A 20913-nucleotide genomic window follows, 5' to 3' on the forward strand; every position below is an offset into this window, starting at 1 on the left:
AAAACTCTGATAAAAATTTGCATCATGGTTTTTTTTTTTTTTTTCTCTAAACCCGCTCCACAGATGTTTGTTATTTATACATCTGACACTGGGCAGCACCCTCTATGCTAGTATTGTTTTTGAAGAACAAGGCACATTTTTTACAAAGCAATTTTAAAATGTCAGTACATGAACTAGCAAATTTAACAATCAGGTAAGAACGCAACTGGCAAAATGACACTCTCTGCCAGAGATCAACTGCCCTTAATTTATTTCATCAAAGGTGTGATACAACTACAAGCCAATGCACTTCATGAAAATCTGAACTTAAAACTGTTATGGAACAAAATTTTAAATATACAGAAATTTCTGGGTATTCAAGTGACTGCTTACTCTGGAAGAACATTATTTGCAACGTACTGGGCAAAGCACTGACATTTTCATATGATCATTTCTTTATCTCTTTTCCTCCCTCCACTCCATACCTTCTGAAGATAAATCACAGTTTAATAACTCTGTGAATTAAGTTCTAGACATAAGCTCATAGTTAAATCTAGAATTTCACTTTCCACTGGCTACACATATACAGTACGTTCTTTCACACTGTTATTAAAAAATTATAGTCAGTAAAAACTATTTTGAAAAATGTTAATATGTTGACAAAAAATAATTTCTGTCTACCTGAATTCTTTATTGTTACAAGGTAATTTCTGTAATTCCAGATGTTGTGGAGTATTAGTGCCTCCTGCAGAAAATTTAGGCATTTCTATGTAATGAAACTGCAGGAGGAATCAGACAGAAGCTGCAACAGATTAACATGAAATAAATATTATAGCTAGTACTTAAAAAGCACACACATACTTCAAACACATACAGTTTCAAATCTTTATTGTTTTAAAATTCTACATGTCTTTTACAATTACAATAATTTGTTACTTAAATGACTCTTGTATGGTTAATGTACAATGAGCTTTTTCCTGAAACTCAACCATGAAATACAATTTCATCAATATGATTTTTCTAAATAGATTAATACAAGATTTCTGTTTTGCTGGGAAGAACAAGTGCTTCACTTTGAACAAACAGCACAGGTGTCTTCCCTTCAGAATCTGTGTGATCAATCTATCGAAAGTGCTTCTGAAGATTGCAGACCTAACTGTGACTGATTCTCAAAATCAGTCTATCAAATTACAAGTTTCTTTTTTTTGTTGCTTTTTTTTTAACATTAAAGAGCATTTTCATGTAATGAAACAAGTTGCAGTAGTTATTTTTATTCATCTACTGAGGCAAACTCATGTTGAAGAAAAATTATGATTATCTGCATGCAATGAACACTCGTCTTTAAATAGTTGATGAATTTTACACATATAAAGAATCTGTTAAAGAGTGCAAGTACTCCGATAATGGTTTCACAAAAGGACGTATGCTGGTAATAATGGTAACTAACATTTAACATCTAAATACAAGCTAATGTATACTTAACAGGCAATTAACATGGCTAAACAAACCATGTATCATGTGGTTACCCTTTGAGAAAATGAACTCATTTGGTCCACACTCCTGAAGTTATCTGGGTAAAAAAACTGGAACAGTTAGGGCCAGAGTTTCTGATGAAGTTCTTGTTTCTAAAATGTGACCTGTTAAAAAGTAAAAGCAGTACATCAATGACGTATCTTGTCACACGACCTCAGTATAAAAAGATGGCCTGGTATTTGAAGCAATGAACGAGCACTGAAGAACAAGTCAAAAAAGAATGGAGACAGAATGAACTAAAACTGTTGTGTTATACTTTCTTGTTCCATGGTACTGCTTTCACTCTGTAGAACTTTGTACCCAAAGGAACTTTAAATCTGTTTTGTGCCTACAAAAAAGAAAAAAAAAAAAAAAAAAAAGACATTAGAACTATAGGATCATTCCTCTGATTTTTGTATTCTTAAGCAGAACTCAATTCTCACCTCTCAGCATTTACAAGACCCTTTGGAGTCTGGCAAAGTTTTGAGCAGTATGGACACAGCTACCCAAGCCACTGCTCACTTACTTATTTTTCTAGTTCCCCCTCTCTTGCTATTCAGTGACTAAAACTAGTAGGAATGGCAAAAAATAGGACAATTTTCATGTCACTTATTATGCAGAGAGTACTTTTCAGAATTGTTATAAATATGACATTTTAGTCTCTATTAATTTTATCAGACATTTTTTCCATTATTATTTCCTTACCTTTTTTGCCTGGCAATATTCCTTTTCCATCACTTTTCCTAGTACCCAAGGTCTCCTAGATGTACCTGAAGCTAAAGAGATATTTATTATTTAAGATAATCAACTACAGATTAACAGGATATTTAGACTCAATATACTCAAAGATTATTTGCTACAATGATTTTATTGAAAGAAATTATTTTAAAAAGTTTGTTTTTAATAAATGAACAAAATTCAAGTAAGTTCAGATATCAAGACAGGTCACTGGCACTTTCAAACAAAGTATTTGGGGTGTAAGTTTTTTATTAAGTTAGTATTAAACATGACAAAGCAAAATCAAAACTGGAATTCATATAATGATTCAAAACTATTCTCATCAACCAAGCTTGACCTTTTGGTCTGATTTAAGGTGAGAGTTTCTTGAAGTACTTCAAAGAACAGGAAAGTCTTCTGTACTTAGCTATTATTATTACCCCTTACTGAAACTTTTGATTATTTTTCTGTATTAGTGATGGAAATCAGTTACTCATAAATAACATTTTAAAGCCCTGCAAGTCTGCTAGTTTTGGTTGCAGTCTTCTGAGAGTACCTGATGCTGTTCAGAAAGCAGGAAAGTGAAAAACCTCAATAATAAACTGACTGGTCAAAAGAGCAACAGTGGCATATATAAACTTCCCACTTGTATTCATTTCTGTATCACTAAGGAAACGTCTGTGTGTCTTCTATTCCAAGAAATTATATCCATTTTACTTGCTTTGCTGTTTTCTAACTATCACTAATTATGGCATGAAGAAAACATCAAAACTAACAGAAGGAACAGCTCACACATGCTCTGCATAATGCTAAAATCAATGCATTTCTAAGCATGACTATTTATGAGATACTGTATCTAGTGACGAGAACATGAGTCACTCAAGGACCAGAGTGTGAAATTTTAATCTTACTCTTCAGTATTAATCTGGCTATTGACAATGAAGCAGACGCTGTTCTGCCCCACATTCCTACAAATCAGTGCAAAGTATTCATATCTCGCCTGAATCCTCTACAATTATATACTTAAATTGCAAAAATCCCTTAAGTTCTTCTTAACTTGCTTGGCTGACAGACTTCACTAATTTAACAAAGATAGTGAGAAAGATGTAGGTTTTTTTTTTCCCTTATATTTGCATATGAAAACATCCCCATCCTGAAGATAAGGGACAATATAGTAACCATGTAGCCCTCAACAAATTTCAGTGATGTTGTTGCATCCTAAATGCTCTTAATCTTGGCAGAGATAACCTATGATAGCCAGATCCCTGATACTTAATACTGTAGGTGGACCTGTACAGAATTATTAACTTGATATGTACATACTGGTACAAAAGATCAGATTTAGATGGAGCATTTTGGCAGCCCTTGAAACAATAATATGCAGTACCTAGGCCCATGCCAATTTTCATCTATCATCTATGCAATACCAGTGTTCTGAGCTTCATTTTCCTCAGTTCCCTGATGCAGGACAGAAACAAGACATGGTTTCATGAAGTAACATGCTAGAGGCAAATGTGTTTCAGGTTGGCAGTGATGAAATTATTACAAGGAGGGCAAGGGCAATGAAGAGAGACTTCAGGGCCCTGGGACGGCTGGTTAGAGGGTTTGGAGCGCAAGTGGTGTTTGCCTCCGCTCCTGTTACAAGCAAGGGTGAAGAGATAAATAGAAGAGTCTGCAGATTAATGTATGGCTATGTGACTGGTGCCAAAGGCAGGGTTTTGGGTTTTTCAATCATGGGCTGCTATATGAGACACCTGGTTTGCTGGTGGCAGGTGGGATACACCAGTCCCAGAGGGGGAAAAGGTTTTTGGGGCAGGAGTTAAGAGGGCTCATTGACAGGGCTTTAAACTAGATATGAAGGGGGAAGGGGAGATAACTGGGCCTGTTAGGGACAAGCCCAAGAGAAACATGCTAGGGCTTGAAGGATGGCGGACTAGGGAGGACTCTCAATCTATTGTTTCATTTGAGGGAAAAGGTAGTTGTTTAGACCCTGTCCCACAGGGGAAAAAAGGTACTAGGGCAAGAGTTAGCAGAGCTCACTCACAGAGCTTTAGGTTAGATTCAAAGTGCGAGGGGGTTGTAGCTGGGTTTGAACTAGTGGGGCATTGTTCTAGTATTAATGAAGACCAGAGGGCCTCCCACCTCCCAAGGGTGCCATTAGCGTGCTCTGCTTGCTCCCTGAAATGCCTGTACACCAATGCACGCGGCATGGGGAATAAACAGGAGGAGTCAGAAGTCTGTGTGCGGTCTAAAGGTTATGATCTGGTGGCAATTACAGAGACATGGTGGGACAGCTCACATGACTGGAATGTGGTCATGGACGGCTATGTCCTTTTTAGGGAAGACAGGTCAGCAAAGCGAGGTGGTGGAGTTGCCGTTTGCGTGAGAGAGCAACTAGAATGTATTGAGTTCTGTCCAGGGGCAGATGAGGGGCAAATGGAAAGTCTGTGGGTACGAATTAAGGGACAGGCTGGTACGGGTGATACAGTTGTGGGGGTCTATTATAGACCTCCTGATCAGGACAAACGAGTTGATGAGACTTTCTACGGGCAACTGAAAGCAGCCTCGCAACTACATGCCTTGGTCCTCATGGGGGATTTTAACTACCCCGATATTTGCTGGAAGACTCACACAGCCAATCATTCATAGTCTAGGAGGTTCCTCCAGTGCACTGATGATAACTTATTAATGCAAATGGTGGACAAACCAACTAGGAGAGGAGCGCTGCTGGATCTAGTACTCACCAACAAGGAGGGTCTGGTTGAAGTGGTGATGGTCAATGGCAACCTTGGCTGCAGTGACCATGAGATGGTGGAGTTTGGGATCCTGTGCGGGAGGAATAGAATACCTAGCAAGGCCACAATTCTGGATTTCCGAAGGGCCAACTTTGGCCTCTTCAATCAATTGCTAAGGGAAGTCTCATGGGAAAGGGTACTAGGTGGTAAAGGGGCTCAAGATAGTTGGTCAGCATTCAAGGACCACTTCTTCCAAGCTCAGGATCAGAGCATCCCAATGGGTAGGAAATCAAGTAAGGGAGCCAGGAGACCAGCATGGTTAAACAAGGAACTGCTGGGCAAACTCGTGGAAAAAGAGAATCTATGGATTATGGAAGGAGGGGCTGGCCACATGGGAGGAATATAGGACAGTTGTTAGAGGATGTAGGGAGGCAATTAGGACAGCTAAGGCCTCCTTGGAACTTAACCTTGCAAGTCGGGTTAAGGACAATATAAAGGGCTTCTTCAAATACATAGCAGATAAAACTTAACACAAGAGGCAATATAGGCCCACTGCTGAACGAGGTGGGTGCCCTGGAGACAGGGGATATAAAGAAGGCAGAGGTGCTGAATGCCATCTTTGCCTCTGTCTTTACTCCTGCAAACTCTCCCCAGGGGCCCCAGATTCCTATAGCCCCAGAAGGTGTCAGGATAAAGGAGGAGTTTGCTTTGGTAGATGAGGATTGGGTTAGGGATCTGTTAAGCAATCTGGACATCTATAAATCAATGGGTCCTGATGGAATACACCCACAGGTGCTGAGGGAGCTGGCGGAGGTCATTGCTAGGCCACTTTCCATCATCTTTGGTAAGTCGTGGGAAACAGGAGAGGTGCCTGAGGATTGAAGGATGGCAAATGTCATGCCAGTCTATAAAAGGGCAAGAAGGAGGACCCGGGTAATTACAGACCGGTCAGCCTTACCTCCATCCCTGAAAAGGTGATGGAACAACTCATTCTTGACACCATCTCTAGACATATCAAGGATGAGGGCGTCATTAAGAGTAGCCAACATGGTTTTACCAAGGGGAAGTCATGTTTGACCAACCTTATAGCCTTCTATGAGGAAGTAACTAGGTGGATGGATGATGGTAGAGCAGTAGATGTGGTTTTTCTTGATTTCAGTAAGGCATTTGATACTGTCTCCCACAGCATCCTCACAGATAAGCTAAGGAAGTGTGGGCTTGATGATCAGGTAGTGAGGTGGATCAAGGACTGGTTGAAAGGAAGAAGGCAGAGAGAGTTGTGGTCAATGGGGCAGAATCTAGCTGGAGGTCTGTGACTAGTGGAGTCCCTCAGGGGTCGGTGCTGGGACCAGTGCTGTTTAATATTTTCATCAACGACCTGGATGAGGGAACTGAATGTACCCTCAGCAAGTTCACTGATGACACTAAACTGAGAGGAGTGGCTGACACACCAGAAGGCTGTGTTGCCATTCAGCGAGACCTGGACAGGCTGGAGAGTTGGGCGGGGAGAAACTTGATGAAATTCAACAAGGGCAAGTGTAGAGTCTTGCATCTGGGGAGGAACAACCCCATGTACCAGTACAGGTTGGGGGTTGACCTGCTGGAAAGTAGTGAAGGGGAAAGGGACCTGGGGGTCCTAGTGGACAGCAGGATGATCATGAGCCAGCAATGTGCCCTTGTGGCCAAGAAGGCCAATGGCATCCTAGGGTGCATTAGAAAGGGTGTGGTCAGTAGGTCAAGAGAGGTCCTCCTTCCCCTCTACTCTGCCCTGATGAGACCACATCTGGAATATTGTGTCCAGTTCTGGGCCCCTCAGTTCAAGAAGGACAGGGACCTGCTGGAGAGAGTCCAGCGCAGGGCAACTAAGATGATTAAGGGAGTGGAGCATCTCCCTTATGAGGAGAGGCTGAGGGAGCTGGGTCTCTTTAGCTTGGAGAAGAGGAGACTGAGGGGTGACCTCATCAATGTTTACAAATATGTAAAGGGTGAGTGTCAGGATGATGGAGCTAGGCTTTTCTCAGTGATGTCCAGTGATAGGACAAGGGGTAATGGGTGTAAACTGGAGCATAAGAGGTTCCATGTGAACATCAGGAAAAACTTCTTTACTGTGAGAGTGACAGAGCACTGGAACAGGTTGCCCAGGGGGGTTGTGGAGTCTCCTACGTTGGAGATATTCAAGGCCCGGCTGGACAAGTTCCTGTGTGATGTACTCTAGGTTACCCTGCTCTTGCAGGGGGGTTGGACTAGATGATCTTTTGAGGTCCCTTCCAATCCTTGGGATTCTGTGTTCCTAAAGCAAATGGCAAGTCTTTGTGTTTGCTTTATGTGCAGTTTTCTCAAATTTGAGATCAAGTCTGGCTAGTAAGTGGTAAGGAATGGAGCAAGCTAAGCCCATTTGAAAACAGACAGGTCAGTGTACTTACAGTAATACAGAACTGACATGGCTTTTATCTTATATGTGTAAATTAACAGTAGTTGACAGCTTCTGACATGCAATAACATATAGAAACTTTTAAAGTAAGTTAGAATTAATACAAAATTTCCTTTTGATGCATGCTCCTGAACATTTCTGCAAAGTTACCACTGGTGGGTTTGCAAAAAAAAAAAAAAAAAAAATACTACAGATGATAGCTTAAAGACATTTACATGAATACATTTCCTGCAGCACATAGTTAAATTGAAGTATTAACTTTTCAAAATGAAGGAAAATAATAATGCTTTGCACTAAACTAAGTTTACATAGCTGCCAAAAACAGACAACAAAACCCCTGAAGATTAAGTGAGGAAAAAAGCAAATGTGCCACCAATCTGAACATAAGCAACACATACAGAAACTGTTCTCTGAAAACTTATGAGCCTTACTAAACACCATTTAGACGAGGGGGAAAAACTTTATCAGCAAAAATACTGCTTGCAAATCCTCATATAGTGTGGTCTATGTTTTATTACTTCAGATGTATATTTGGGTTCATAATTCCAGTCACTTCATAGAAGATGAGAGAACAAATTTTATCCACAATCTTCAAATAACATCATAAACTCAGTAATAAGAACAGCTGAAGTTGTGTATTTACTTTCCCCATCAAAAAATACACTGAAAACACAAAAACACATAAAAATAGGCCTAGGACCTACACAATTGTACTGAGATAGGATTGTTTTCCCCACAAACATGTTAGCATACTCTGTGTACGTACAAAATTGAGATTTTATTTCTTGGGTTTTTTTAATTTTTAAAGCCTACTTTGAAGATGCAGATGTTATTTGCCATTTTTCCACGATATTAACATCTATTTATATTTTTTTTTATTTAGGGTGTTCTGTTGAAAAATGTTTGGCATCAAAACAAATAGAAAAGCTACAAGGTAGCTGACAGCTATCTATATTACATGCTTCTCATTTATAACATACTTTTAAAATCACTTACTGGGTGTTAGAAAGTTGAGAATATTATTTGTAGGAGGAGATAATAATTGGAAGCAATTTGACACTTACCACACTCACCTGGTTTGAGATCCAGTGCTGCCAGAGATTCTGAGTGCAGGAAATACAAGGTTGGACTAACAGTAAATAATACATAGTTGTCATGCCTTTCATCCAAGATAATAAGAACCAAATCGCCAACCTGGAAACTGGAGGGGAAAAAAAAAATAATCAAGGAACTTAATTAAAAAAAGCACAGAAGTTTAAAATTACATTAATTACATTACATTTTCTTCCCCAAGTATTGCACAGACTGAGACTTAGTTGAACAGCAGCACAAACATTTCCTCCTGACACCAGGAAAACTCAAGAAGCCAGCAAGTTCTTATGCCAAGTCTCAGTAACAGAATTCAGCTAACTCTTTCCGTCTCCAACATCTGTTTCACAGTGTAAATGTGTTTATTTACCCATTCATGAAATGAAGTCTAAACCAGCCACAAATTAAGCATTAGACCATGAGAGAACTCTAAGATTAAATATTACTACTACTCTGGGGATGGCGAAGGAAATGGCAAAGAGAGTGGAAAGCTCTTCTCCATACAAGGAAACTGCAGATACATAAGACATAAATAGGTAAATTTAGAGAGAAATTTAGCTCATCTACTTTAGTGCTCACTTTCAGGTTAAATACACAATATTTCCAAGCTTTTCTGCCAGAACTTATTATGATGACAGACTGTACTGACTTAGATAAGGACATGTCTATTGGACAGATGAATAATTCTTTCATGACGTTTTACTCAAAGACTACCAAGAGAGTTGCCAGAACATTCAAATGCTCACAGGAAAAGTGATTCTGCACGTACTGACCTTGTTACAAAAGAAAATGCAACTTGGTGTAATTCAGAAAACATTAAGCCAAAAATTCTGAAGACTTCAAGAAAATGAAACTTCTTTTGCAATATAATGGAACACTACAATATATCCAGGGTGAACGACTTTTTCTTAGCATGATTTCAAGCATGTACAGATAAACAGAAAGTCATCTAAGAGACAACTCTGAGGATTCTAGAAATCCCATGAGGCATTATATTTATGAACTGTGTAAAGAAAGGAACAGAACTTATGAAAACCACTGATACATAGAATAAAATTTGATTTATGCTCAAATGGGGTGGTCCAGTAACTGATGGCTAAACTATAGAGATGACCTATGTATCTTTTCACCACAGAGCAAGACCATGAGAATTGTGACATTCTTAACTACATACTTATTACTGAAGGCTTATCTATCAGTTTATATGAATATTAACATGTACTTACTCTCTAATTGCTATTTTTTCAGAATGCCTTGAGGATACTGATGACATACTCTGGGACATCTAAAAAAAAAAAAAAAAAATAAAAGCTATGATTAAATGTAAATTGCAGGTAACAATATGGGTAAGATAAATAATTTATTACTGATATTAAGCAGTGTCTATTCTTGTAGATCTTACATTCACTCAAGAAAACAGCATACCTTTCTATCATCCTGTTCTGTACCAGGTTTGGCTGTTTATTGGCAGTTTTGGTGTTGATTTTTTGTTGCTGGTTTTTGTGATTTTCTTTTTCATTAAATAGCTACCTTTGATTATAAATTTTCTTACACAACCAACTTCTCCCTCATTATTTAAACTGAGAAGTGCTTTCCAAAACAGTGCCAATGAAGATTTGTTCTGATTTGTTCTTTGTATAAGGCCTACAATACAGCTGTGCACTGGTTGATACGCTGGAGGGAAGGGATGCCATCCAGAGGGACCTTGACACGCTTGTGAGGTGGGCTGATGCCAACCTGATGAAGTTTAACCATGCCAAGTGCAAGGTCCTACACCTGGGTCAGAGCAATCCCAGGCACAGCTGCAGGTTGGGCAGAGAAGAGATTCAGAGCAGCCCTGCAGAGAAGGACTTGGGAGTGTTGGTCAATGAGAAAATGAACATGAGCCGGCTTCAGTGTGCGCTCGCAGCCCAGAAAGCCAACCATATCCTGGGCTGCATCAAAAGGAGCATGACCAGCAGGTCGAAGGAGGTGATCCTGCCCCTCTACTCTGCTCTCCTGAGACCTCACTTGGAGTATTGTGTGTAGTTCTGGTGTCCTCAACATAAAAAGGACATGGAACTGTTGGAACAAGTCCAGAGGAGGGCCACGAGGATGATCAGGGGACTGGAGCACCTCCCCTATGAAGACAGGCTAAGAAAGTTGGGCTGTTCAGCCTGGAGAAGAGAAGGCTGCGTGGAGACCTCATAGCAGCCTTCCAGTATCTAAAGGGGGCCTACAAGGATGGTGGGGAGGGACTGTTCATCAGGGTCTGTAGTGACAGGACAAGGGGTAACGGGTTAAAACTTAAACAGGGGAAGTCTAGATTGGATATAAGGAAGAAATTCTTTACTGAGAGGGTGGTGAGGCACTGGAATGGGTTGCCCAGGGAGGTTGTGAATGCTCCATCCTTGGCGGTGTTCAAGGCCAGGTTGGATGAGGCCTTGGGTGGCATGGTTTAGTGTGAGGTGTCCCTGGCCATGGCAGGGGTGTTGGAACTAGATGATCTTAAGGTCCTTTCCAACCCTAACTATTCTATGATTCTATGATTCTAAGAGAATTCATAACTGCCCTGTAGAACCTCTGACTAGAGAGAGGTCTTGCAGTTCTATAGTTTCCTACTTAATGGACTGCTTACATATGCTGTTCAAGACTGGATTACACATTCTTGAAGTTTAGCACGTAATTTTTTCAGCTGTAACTCAAATACAGTTACCTAAAGAAAATATCCTACTGCTAGTCCCTCCCTGCCATACACCACTTCCCCAGAAACAGTATTAGCCTGTCTTAGTATGAGCTGGAAGCCTTATTGACAGCTCTTTTTCTGGATGTGGCCACTGAAATTAACTCTCCCTGTCCCAAACCTGGACGGTCTGTTCTTCGGGAAGAACTTCCTTTCTCTCCAGTCCTGTGAAGAGACTTTTCCATGAGAAGACTGGTAAATTGAGGTACCACTAAAAGGTTATCAGTTCACCTGTTTGCTACTTGCCTTAACACTTTAAACATTTTGTAGCTAATAAACCCACTTTTTTAGATTTTAAGAAACTTCACATTTGTAAGCTTTTATTCTCTTCATGAGACTTAAAAAAACCATGCATTGCATAAATACTTACCAATCGTTGATTTAATCTCTTATTTTCCTCTTCCTTCAACTGCAAAGTCTGAAAGAAAATTTTATCTGATTAAGTAATACACATTACATTGTATAAACATTAAAAAAAATGTTTTGATTTGAAAAGCCAGGCTACTTATACAATATACATATTTACTACAGCTCTCAAATTTCAAACAGTTTCAAAACATCTCTTGTATAAAGACATGTTAAAGAAATTTGAAGTCTAGCAATTATCACAGCACTACAAACCCTACTGCTGTTACGCTTAGCTTCATACTCTCCTTAAGTTAGGAAAACATTTCACTGACTGAACACCAAAAGAAATGTACTACATTATTATTTTATAGCTCTACCTGTGACAAATCCTTTGTAAGCAGATGACAGAATCAAGCATGTAAGAAAGAGCTCCTACTCAGAAACATCTAGCCACTTGCATCATGCAGTGCTACAATGCATTAACAGAAAGTGTTCATGTTCTCCAACTGATCACATTTTAGTCATAGTGATCCTAGAAAGCTAAAAGCTATGGACACTTTTTTTTTTTAAGTCAGCTTTGAATGGGCAAGAAAATGAAATGGAGTTAGATACAAATGTATAGTTAAGATACTAGAATCTGAAAGATTCCAATGTAGCTACTTAGAATTAATCTCACCTTTTACAAAGAATAACAATTTTATTTCAAAAAGGTTCAAATACTCAAGTGTAAATTGAAAGCTATGCTCAAAATGGAAGTTGTAACAGAAGTGAAAATTTAGGCATGTATTTGGGAGAAGCAGGGGTGGAAAGGTAGAAACCTGTAACTCTAGCCTGTAGAAGCATACCACTTACTTAAGAAAAATTGTAATTTTTAGCACATTCATAAGAAGTGTTATTTCAGTTTTTACATATATTGAACAATATGGTCAAGATTATAATGCACCCCAGGTAGAATTAAAATGATCTAAGCCTAAGAGGAGAATTTACCTATTTCCAAGAAAAACAGGTAAATCAATCTTAATTCCCACCCAGGTGCTTTAATTTGAAAAAGTAATCAAAACTTTTTTGGCCACAGAAATTCCCTAGATCACTGACCTGTCACTCCTAAAAAGAAAGACTACACCTGACTCCTTCCTGCTGAAGCCTACTCAAACAGAATAAACAAACTTTAAGCTAGACCAAGTGTAAGTATAATGTATTAATACTTATTTCTAATTACTTCAGTGAATTATACTGATCTGAAACAAGTACAATGAAAAACTACCTTCTAAAATTACATTTATAAGACTTGCAGATACTATATTGCAGAGTAAAACCAACCAGAGCACAACCTCACACATACATAAATACTTAATTGCAATGCTTAACTTCACAATCTACTCACTCTTTCTAATAACATTATCCGCTGTTTTTCTTCAGACATATGGACGTTTTCACTAAAAGAGAAAGAATAAAATGTACAGGTTAGAAACTGCTTTGTTTTAATGATAAAAAAAATTATCTTTCCCACTTCTCCCATCTTCACTTATCACACCTTAAGAATCAGTATCAACACTTCTAGCATGTTTGGGGAGATTTTTCTGCATGTTTTGCATTATTTTCAAAACATCGGGATGTAAATCATCAATCTTCTACAATGGTTCACTGTATGTAATGTAGATGTCAAGAAAATAAAAAAAAACAACAAAAAAACCGATTTCTGCATGCATCATCATAATAACTTTTTTTGGAGCATCACTCCTTAGTATTCAAAAGTCTTTACACAATACCTTTAGGTACACTTAAATTAAGAAACAAAGCTCTTAACTTGATGTACATTTTCATGGAAGTTGGTATTGAAAAAATAGACAATATATCTGCAATAGGCTGGACTCCTGACAACAATCAACAGAACAGCTTTGTACCAGTCAGAATTATTTAAACTCAGAAGACTTCACAGACATGTACTATGACCTGATCAGAGTCTGCTAGCTTTACATGTAGACTCTTAACTCACTAGGCAAAGTGTAATATGCCAATAGCAAAGTGCACTGCTATGTTAGGGCACCCAAAATAGTGAATACAGTAAAGTTGAAGGCTGCAAAGAACCTCTAAGCTTCTTCTGATCTCTACAATAACCTCAGTATTTTAAGCACAGTTTCAGACACCTACCTGCAAATTAACCCCTGCCTAATTAAACCTCCATACAAAATGGTGATAAACAGTTAAATGTATGTATCAATATAGCTATTTGAATCTGTTGTAAATCCAGATTATCAACCAGATTCAAACACAAATGATCCAGTCTTAAGTAAACCATCTAGTCTGAAGTACATAAATTGTTTGCCCTAGCTCTTTTGCTCAAGTAAGGGTTTAGATCATTGCTAAGTTTTTTCCCCAGTGCCATCATTGCCTTCCAGTAAGTCAGCAGTATATCACAGCTGACTGATGATTCAGAACTTATACAAAGAGATACTGAATACCTGTCCTTCTCTCCAATAATAAAAAGCATAAATCTATCAAGGCCACTTAATCAGCCTGGGTCTTGTTGCTTGTTTGAAATCCTGAGGATTCAGCCTAATTTCTACCAAGCATACTATCAACCCTTCTCCTCCATCAAAAAATGTCATTATACTATCTTACAGCAGACATGTACACAAGCAATCATAATGCTTGTTTTTAAATGAGAGCCAGCCACTGTCCAAAAGATATGCCAATAACATGCAGATAACCAGCTCATTCACTACTATAATTGTTTTTCTCCTATTTGACTTATATTTCATATACTCAGGTCTCTTTTCTTATCTCATGCTAGTAGGGCCAAGTTTCACCTTTAAGATGCATACTTCTAAGTCATCAAAACCACGTCTCTGATGATTCTGACACCACAATTGCATGTGTACATTTAAAAGAATATTTTTAGCAAGAACAAAGGCAGAGGAGCATTATGCATGCTCACTTGTACTTCACAAAACCCAACAACACACATTTAAAGAACAAGATCATGTATTTCTACTACAATGTCCCATACTTACTGCACAGCCATCATACTGGTTTCCATTGTGGAGTCCATTCTCCCTTCAGACGCAATGTCAGAAACCAATCTGTCTGTGTCGGTGGGAATATCAGCTGCACAGGCTCCGCAAGCTTCTGAACCTGCTGCTGAGTAGGTTGATGGAGAAAAATTACTGCTTCTCAGCTTATTAACTTCTTCTTCAAGCTTTTTCTTCTCTTCAAGTAAGCGAGCCCTATCTTCAGAAAGTGTTTCAATCAAATCTATGACACAAGTTAATAGAAATTCTTTTAATAACAGCAGTATTAAGTATCACAACCAAGCTGCAGTGAATGGAATTATCCTATTAGAAAAAGATGAATACTTCTGAAGAACTTTGCTTACCCTTATCTTTTTCTTGCTGTTGTGTAAGCACTTTTAATTTATCACTAAGATCATTAATTATGCTTTCTTTTTTCATTTTCTCTCTTGCCAGTACGGTGTTAAAGTTGGTCTGAAAACAGAAAGAAGCATTACTGAAATAGGAAATGCCCTGTACAAACCTAATGTAAAATACATCACTGGAACAAGCAAGTACAAAAGATATCACCCATTTCAGTTTCTTAAATTGTAACTAAACAAGGAATTAAGCTTGTTTACATACTACTCTGGTAAAGAGATAACATGCCTGTACATTTTTTTTTAAAACTAGTTTTATCCAACTGGTTCCCCCAAGCCCTAATTATAAAGACATTACCATTAAAAAATAATTTTTAAAGTTGTCTGCTTTCTTTTTTAAACGTAACACTTCATATTCCCATTAATGTACGACAGTTGCACATTTTATATTAAAAGCAGTTACTTTAAGGATTTAAAAGATTAAGACAAAGCTCCAGTGCATCAAGGTATGTTACATGTAATAAGAATATGATTAAACTAGAATAACATACTAGAATCTGAATTTAAAATATATTTCAAGTCACACATTAATTCCTCAGCAAACAATTAACTAGTGCAGAAGCCATACAGGAATCCTGAATAAGTGAACATAAAAAAGGCTAGCATATCTTTCGGTATCATTTTGACAAATCTTTCTGCTTCCTCAATCCTTCTATTAACTGTCATTCCTTCATCCCTTCTACTAACCATCATTCCTTCATCCCTTCTACTCTTAAGGTTGTGCTGAAGGGACAGACAAGAGCTACCAGCAACCATATATTAAAAAGATATTTTAAATTAAATTTCCACTTTTTTTCTGTAAATTTTAAAATTGTCTTGACTGATGCCTATCAACTCTCAGTCTTAAAATGAAAGCAATTTGGCAGACTACACAACTTGTATAGTGCACAGCAGCCTTGGGTACATGTCTGCATAACGAAACTATCACACATCACAAGCATAAACAACACCAAAACGGCATCAAAAGTGAGGTTAAATACCCAGATTATTCAGTGATCAGCAGAGCCAGTCCAGCAAGCTTTCAGCACTGACTGAAACACCGTTTTTACAGTTTTAAGGGTTCGTTGTTTCCCCCCCCCCAAACAAAAATAACTTGTTTTATACTCCCTTTCACTTTCCCTGTGATTTGCTGTTAATGCCTTAGAATCGTCCCTTCCACGCTACTGCACAAATTAAGAATGTTACCAGACAGTGAGGAAAACGGCATATTAAGGCATATTCTGCTAAAAAAAAGTCTTATGATTACCAATGTAACCTATGAAATATTCTTATTACATTTGCTATGTATGGCAGTGTTAACGTCTGAAGTCCAAAAAAAATTAAAAAGCATTCCTTTCTTTATAACTGCCTGCAATTTTCTGTTCTTTGCCACAAGTGATTTACAGCATTCATTCACTAAGCTGGCTGATTGCTACACTGTTTCTTTGTCCTTATTTGATCCTACCATAGCTAAAGTAAGTAGAGGTGCTTAAATCAGAAAATCCTTCTTAGCGTTTAAATGCAACAAAGCTGTAGATAATAGCTGTTACAAACAGATTTAATTTAAAAACTGAAGATTCATCTACAAAATACTAGATTCAAGATGTTTCAAAGGAAAAAAAAATGTGGATACAGATATAATTATTAACACAGTGCAATATGGAGTACAAAGTGTTTCTAAGTTTATTAAGTAAAATATAACATTTGCTTTGAACCTCAAACACCACCTCCCAGGCTAATAAAGTTATACAGCCATTAAGTAGCATTCCCAATCAATGAGCATTTCAAATAATTAATTTTGTGTTGTCCACAAATTTGGTGTTGCTAACTTAAGATATACTTAACTGTTATCCTTCTGGAGTTCAAGAGTTAAATTGATAAAAAATAAGATAAAAATTTACCGCACTAGCTTAACAACTTAAGCAAAAGAAGTCACAAAGTAACAAAAACTGAATCTAGATTGCCCAGTTCACAGACATTTAAGGTGGCATTTGTTTTGGCTGGTTTTGTTTGTGGTTTTGTGGTGGGTTTTTTTGTGTGTGGTGGTGTTTTTTATTTTGTGGTTTTTTGTGTTCTGTTTTTTGGTTTTGGGTTTGTTTTTTTTTTTAAATCTTTTTTTTCCCCTAATGCTTAAGTGTTGGATTCTATTAGTACATGGTATACTGGCTGTGTATAACAGAACAAATCTAGAATGTTTATGAGTTACATAGCAAAATCACCAAAAAAAGTCCCTAACTCCATTACTTCAAAACAGCAGAACACATAATTGTCATGGGAGCAAAAGTAATGAAAAAGAATCATCTTTACCTGCTGTTCTGCAGTGAGTGATATTCTGATATTCTGCATTTCTTCATTCTTTCTTTTCTCTTGTTCTTCAAGTTGCTCTAGAAACTTCATTTTTTCTTCCTGAAGCTTCTCTTTCAGTTCAGCAACCAAGCTTGATTCAGCAGATGATTCAGTTGGAGGACTTAAAAGAAAATGAGCAGGCTTTAAATTTGCAACATATACAGAGTCCCAAAATACATAATAAGCAAATAAAAATCAGAAGTTTAAGACTTCTTTTTTCTGAGATATTTAATAAATACTGTATTCTTTATTAAGTCACTATGAATTGTCAATTCTACTTTTGAATCATGAACACCTCACCAAGTTCTTACTCTTGTGCATTTTGGTGGTTAGTATACTACACTGGCTCCAATTTTGAAGTTTTGTTGAGGCAGGAGGTTCTTGTGTGCACTTTTCTAACATAATAGTGTGGTAAACAGTAGAAAGAGGAACAATGACAATCAACTCCTTGTAAATTCTTAGTATGTCAAACTGCAAAGCCTTCAGAACTATCCCATAATTAAAGCAATTCAGCAATAACTCTGATCCTAATGAATCCAGACATGAAACTCAAAACTCTGGGTTGCAGAATCTGAAGGACAGTAATAATGATTATAAAGAAAGGAAAACATCAACATCTGGGAAGTATATAGAAGCAATATGCCTGCTCCTTACTCACAATCAACAAAATCACTCATCTTATCCCAGGTTATCCAAATGCCAAGTTAATACATTAGCATAAACCCAAAGTTGTTAGCTGCACTAAATCAAAGCAGGTACCATCTGCCTCCTGAACAGGCTGCATGGTCTACTGCCTGTTTGTAAATGACAGCCAAGTAAAATATACTGTTAGTCTGCAAAGGATGTTACCACATTACAAGTTTTTAAACCTCGCCGCTGCATCAGGTACTGCGTTTACATGTTTAATCTGCAAAGGTATTGGCAACTATGGCAATAGTGACAATGCCTAACTTTTTTGATTGTTTCTGAGATTCCAAAAGCACGTTTCTTCAGAGACTGGGGTTCCTTTGCAAGTAAACACTGCACTACTCTAATATGACAAAGGATGCGTTTAGCAACACTACTACTAACACAACCCACATGGGCATATACTGAAGATACAAACTATTATGCAGTAGCTAAGCACTCGAAAAGCCCATGCAAAGTTGCAAATAGAAAGAGCTCTGAAAGCCAACTGAAGTATATACACTGGCTAAGCAACCTTTGCCATTCCAGAAATCAGAAGTAAAATAAGCAAAGAACAAAGCAAGTCATGAGACACCCAAGCAAATCTTTTTTGTGCTACTGAGAAAGCATTTTTGTGCTGGATTACATAGCAACCTATTTCTAAAATAGGGCTAGCTGTGAGAGAGAGTACATGCTCTACAGAGAAGCTTTGCTCCTGATGGCAGCCTGATACAAGTGGCTGGACAATACCAAGGCTGGAAAACGCCAAAGCTGTAATTCAGTTTTCAAAGCAGTTAGGCTTCCTATTCTATGTTTAACATTCTTTACAATGTTATAGACCTTTTAACTAACCAGCAAACTGCTTAACAATGGAAGTCATCAGAGAAATGGTGTGCTTTGATTCATCTTCCTACATACAGTAGAAAGATTAAACAGGAGAGTTACAAATGCCTTGTAGTTTTATTGTCTTTCCTGATCATGACGACTCGAATTTCAGGCACATTATAACCAAAATACATTAGGTTTAATACATTGGTAATGCATGGGTCTCAAACATTTCTTCACCATTTCTAAATATTTTTGTTAGTTTTCACATAAGCTCAAAGCCTAGATTGCAACACTCAGGTCAAATTTAACAATTCATGCTCCTGTCTGTGCCTTCCAGACAGCTAATATAACATTGCTCTTGCAGGAAAGGATGCTGATCTGACAAGCAATATAGCACACATGCCAACTAAAAGTTGATTTCTACCGCTACATTAAACAATGACCGAGTGAGGATAACAAGTCAACTCAAATTACTGACATAGCCTGGAGTTTTAGGAACTAAAAAACCAAACAACTAAATAGTGACTTTGAAACATTAAGACAGATTCACTTAGCATGTATGCCTCCTGGAGATAACACACAGCATGTCTTTATTCCTAGCAAAAAAAAACCTAAAGCAGACTAAAAGCATAAAGAGGAGCCTTAGGAGGCAACACATATTCTAAGGTCATACTGGAAATTAAATTAATTGACAGAACTCTAAATAGACTAGCAACATTTCTTTACATTGAAGCAGGTAATATTTCTTTGAAACACATTACTATCTGGTTTATCCCATTTGTATGAGAATATACACAATTGTGCTCAAAAGTTGTTCATATTTAGGCATAGGTAGTGAATTATTAGGAAGTCTGATGACAAATACATCTTTTTCCTGTTGAGTAAAGTTTTTTTAAACTTCTACAGTGCATTAGTATGTATAAAAGGAAAAGAATATGAGAGTACATTTTTATTTGCTTCATTTCACCATATTTCATTAAAATGGTATTTTGTTCAAGAAGAGCAGTTTTTAATTTCATTATATCTCAATCTTCATTTAGAAAACACAGTATTATCAAGATATGTTCTTTCACTGACATACAAAACAGACATGACACAACATCGTATTATGATGGATATGGTCACATACCAAAATTCTGAGGTAATGCGACTGAAGTTGATAATTCAAGTGAAGCAGATATTCAGATTTCAATTGCACTATGTAAGTGAACTGTGTGTACATGTTGGACTCTTCTTGCAAAAGTTAAATTCTAACAAGTCTGTATGTTCTGCGGTACTCTTCTAGCTTTTATGCCCATTCTGTCTACTTTATTTGTCTTTTCCCATTTCACACACCTAGAAAAAACCTGCTCTATTTTGAAACAAGATCTATCCACTTTGTTCCTTCCCACTAGAAGAACAGAATATTGTTTCTAAGCATTAGTCACATAGAAAAATTCTATTCCCATTCCAGAGCACCGTGAAAAAATAAGAAAGTAATTCTAGGCATTTATGGCAAGGGATTTTTTTTTTTTTTTTTTTACTGGAATATCACTGTAGAAATTAACAATGAGAAACAACAATGTTAGAATGCTCTTTAAAATGATGTTGCCCAAGTGTGTTTCATTATAAAGGTCAAACTGAGGACCCTAAAATACATAACCGTTGCAGCTAAAGTCAACAGAAGTCCAGGAGGCCATGGGACAGTTTTCAGTCATCAAATACATATTCCCCCACACTTTTTCATGCCACCATTTTCCTCCAACAAGAGCATATAGTTAGCCAATAAAAGAAAGTTATCACCCTAAATGCTAGCCACTGCATGCTTATACAGTGTTAATGCCAGAGCAAAGGGTGGGAAAGCAGAGAGAGGCTCAGACCATCAAAATCGGAATTTCTAGCAACATGCTACTGTGGGAACACTCCTTCAATGTAATATACAAATACTAAACCTTCATTGATGTCTGTACATAATATTGTATAATATATTTTGCAACCTTTCAGATTAACTACAGACACAGGAATATCACTACCAATAAAACAGAAGTAACTTGAAATATAGAAACCGACCAAAAAACCACAAATACACAGGAATTTTACTTATTGCAGTGCATCATGAATATATCATGTTAACTACTTTAAAATACTAGGA

General features: G+C 37.5%; 1 protein-coding gene across 8 annotated transcripts in view; it reads right to left on the bottom strand.

Moving 5' to 3' along the window:
• Window positions 1-850: 850 nt before the first annotated feature.
• RB1CC1 (RB1 inducible coiled-coil 1) overlaps window positions 851-20913 on the bottom strand; it is a 76648-nt gene continuing 56585 nt past the window's right edge. For 5 of the 8 annotated variants that reach the window (XM_080609934.1, XM_080609933.1, XM_080609935.1 and 2 more), the window contains 10 exons: window positions 17250-17409; window positions 14910-15018; window positions 14548-14788; window positions 12918-12969; window positions 11556-11603; window positions 9690-9748; window positions 8439-8575; window positions 2197-2267; window positions 1769-1840; window positions 851-1616 (listed from right to left, as the gene is read on the bottom strand). In XM_080609934.1, the coding sequence (XP_080466060.1) occupies window positions 1605-1616; window positions 1769-1840; window positions 2197-2267; window positions 8439-8575; window positions 9690-9748; window positions 11556-11603; window positions 12918-12969; window positions 14548-14788; window positions 14910-15018; window positions 17250-17409 (961 nt within the window). In that variant the 3' untranslated portion in view covers window positions 851-1604. Of the gene's footprint in view, window positions 1841-2196; window positions 2268-8438; window positions 8576-9689; window positions 9749-11555; window positions 11604-12917; window positions 12970-14547; window positions 14789-14909; window positions 15019-17249; window positions 17410-20913 lie in introns of all 8 variants that reach the window. The other 3 variants (XM_080609937.1, XM_080609938.1, XM_080609936.1) reach the window with 3 other exon arrangements.

Source organism: Psittacula echo (assembly GCF_963264785.1).
Source record: "Psittacula echo genome assembly, chromosome: 2".
NCBI classification, from domain to species: Eukaryota; Metazoa; Chordata; class Aves; order Psittaciformes; family Psittacidae; genus Psittacula; species Psittacula echo.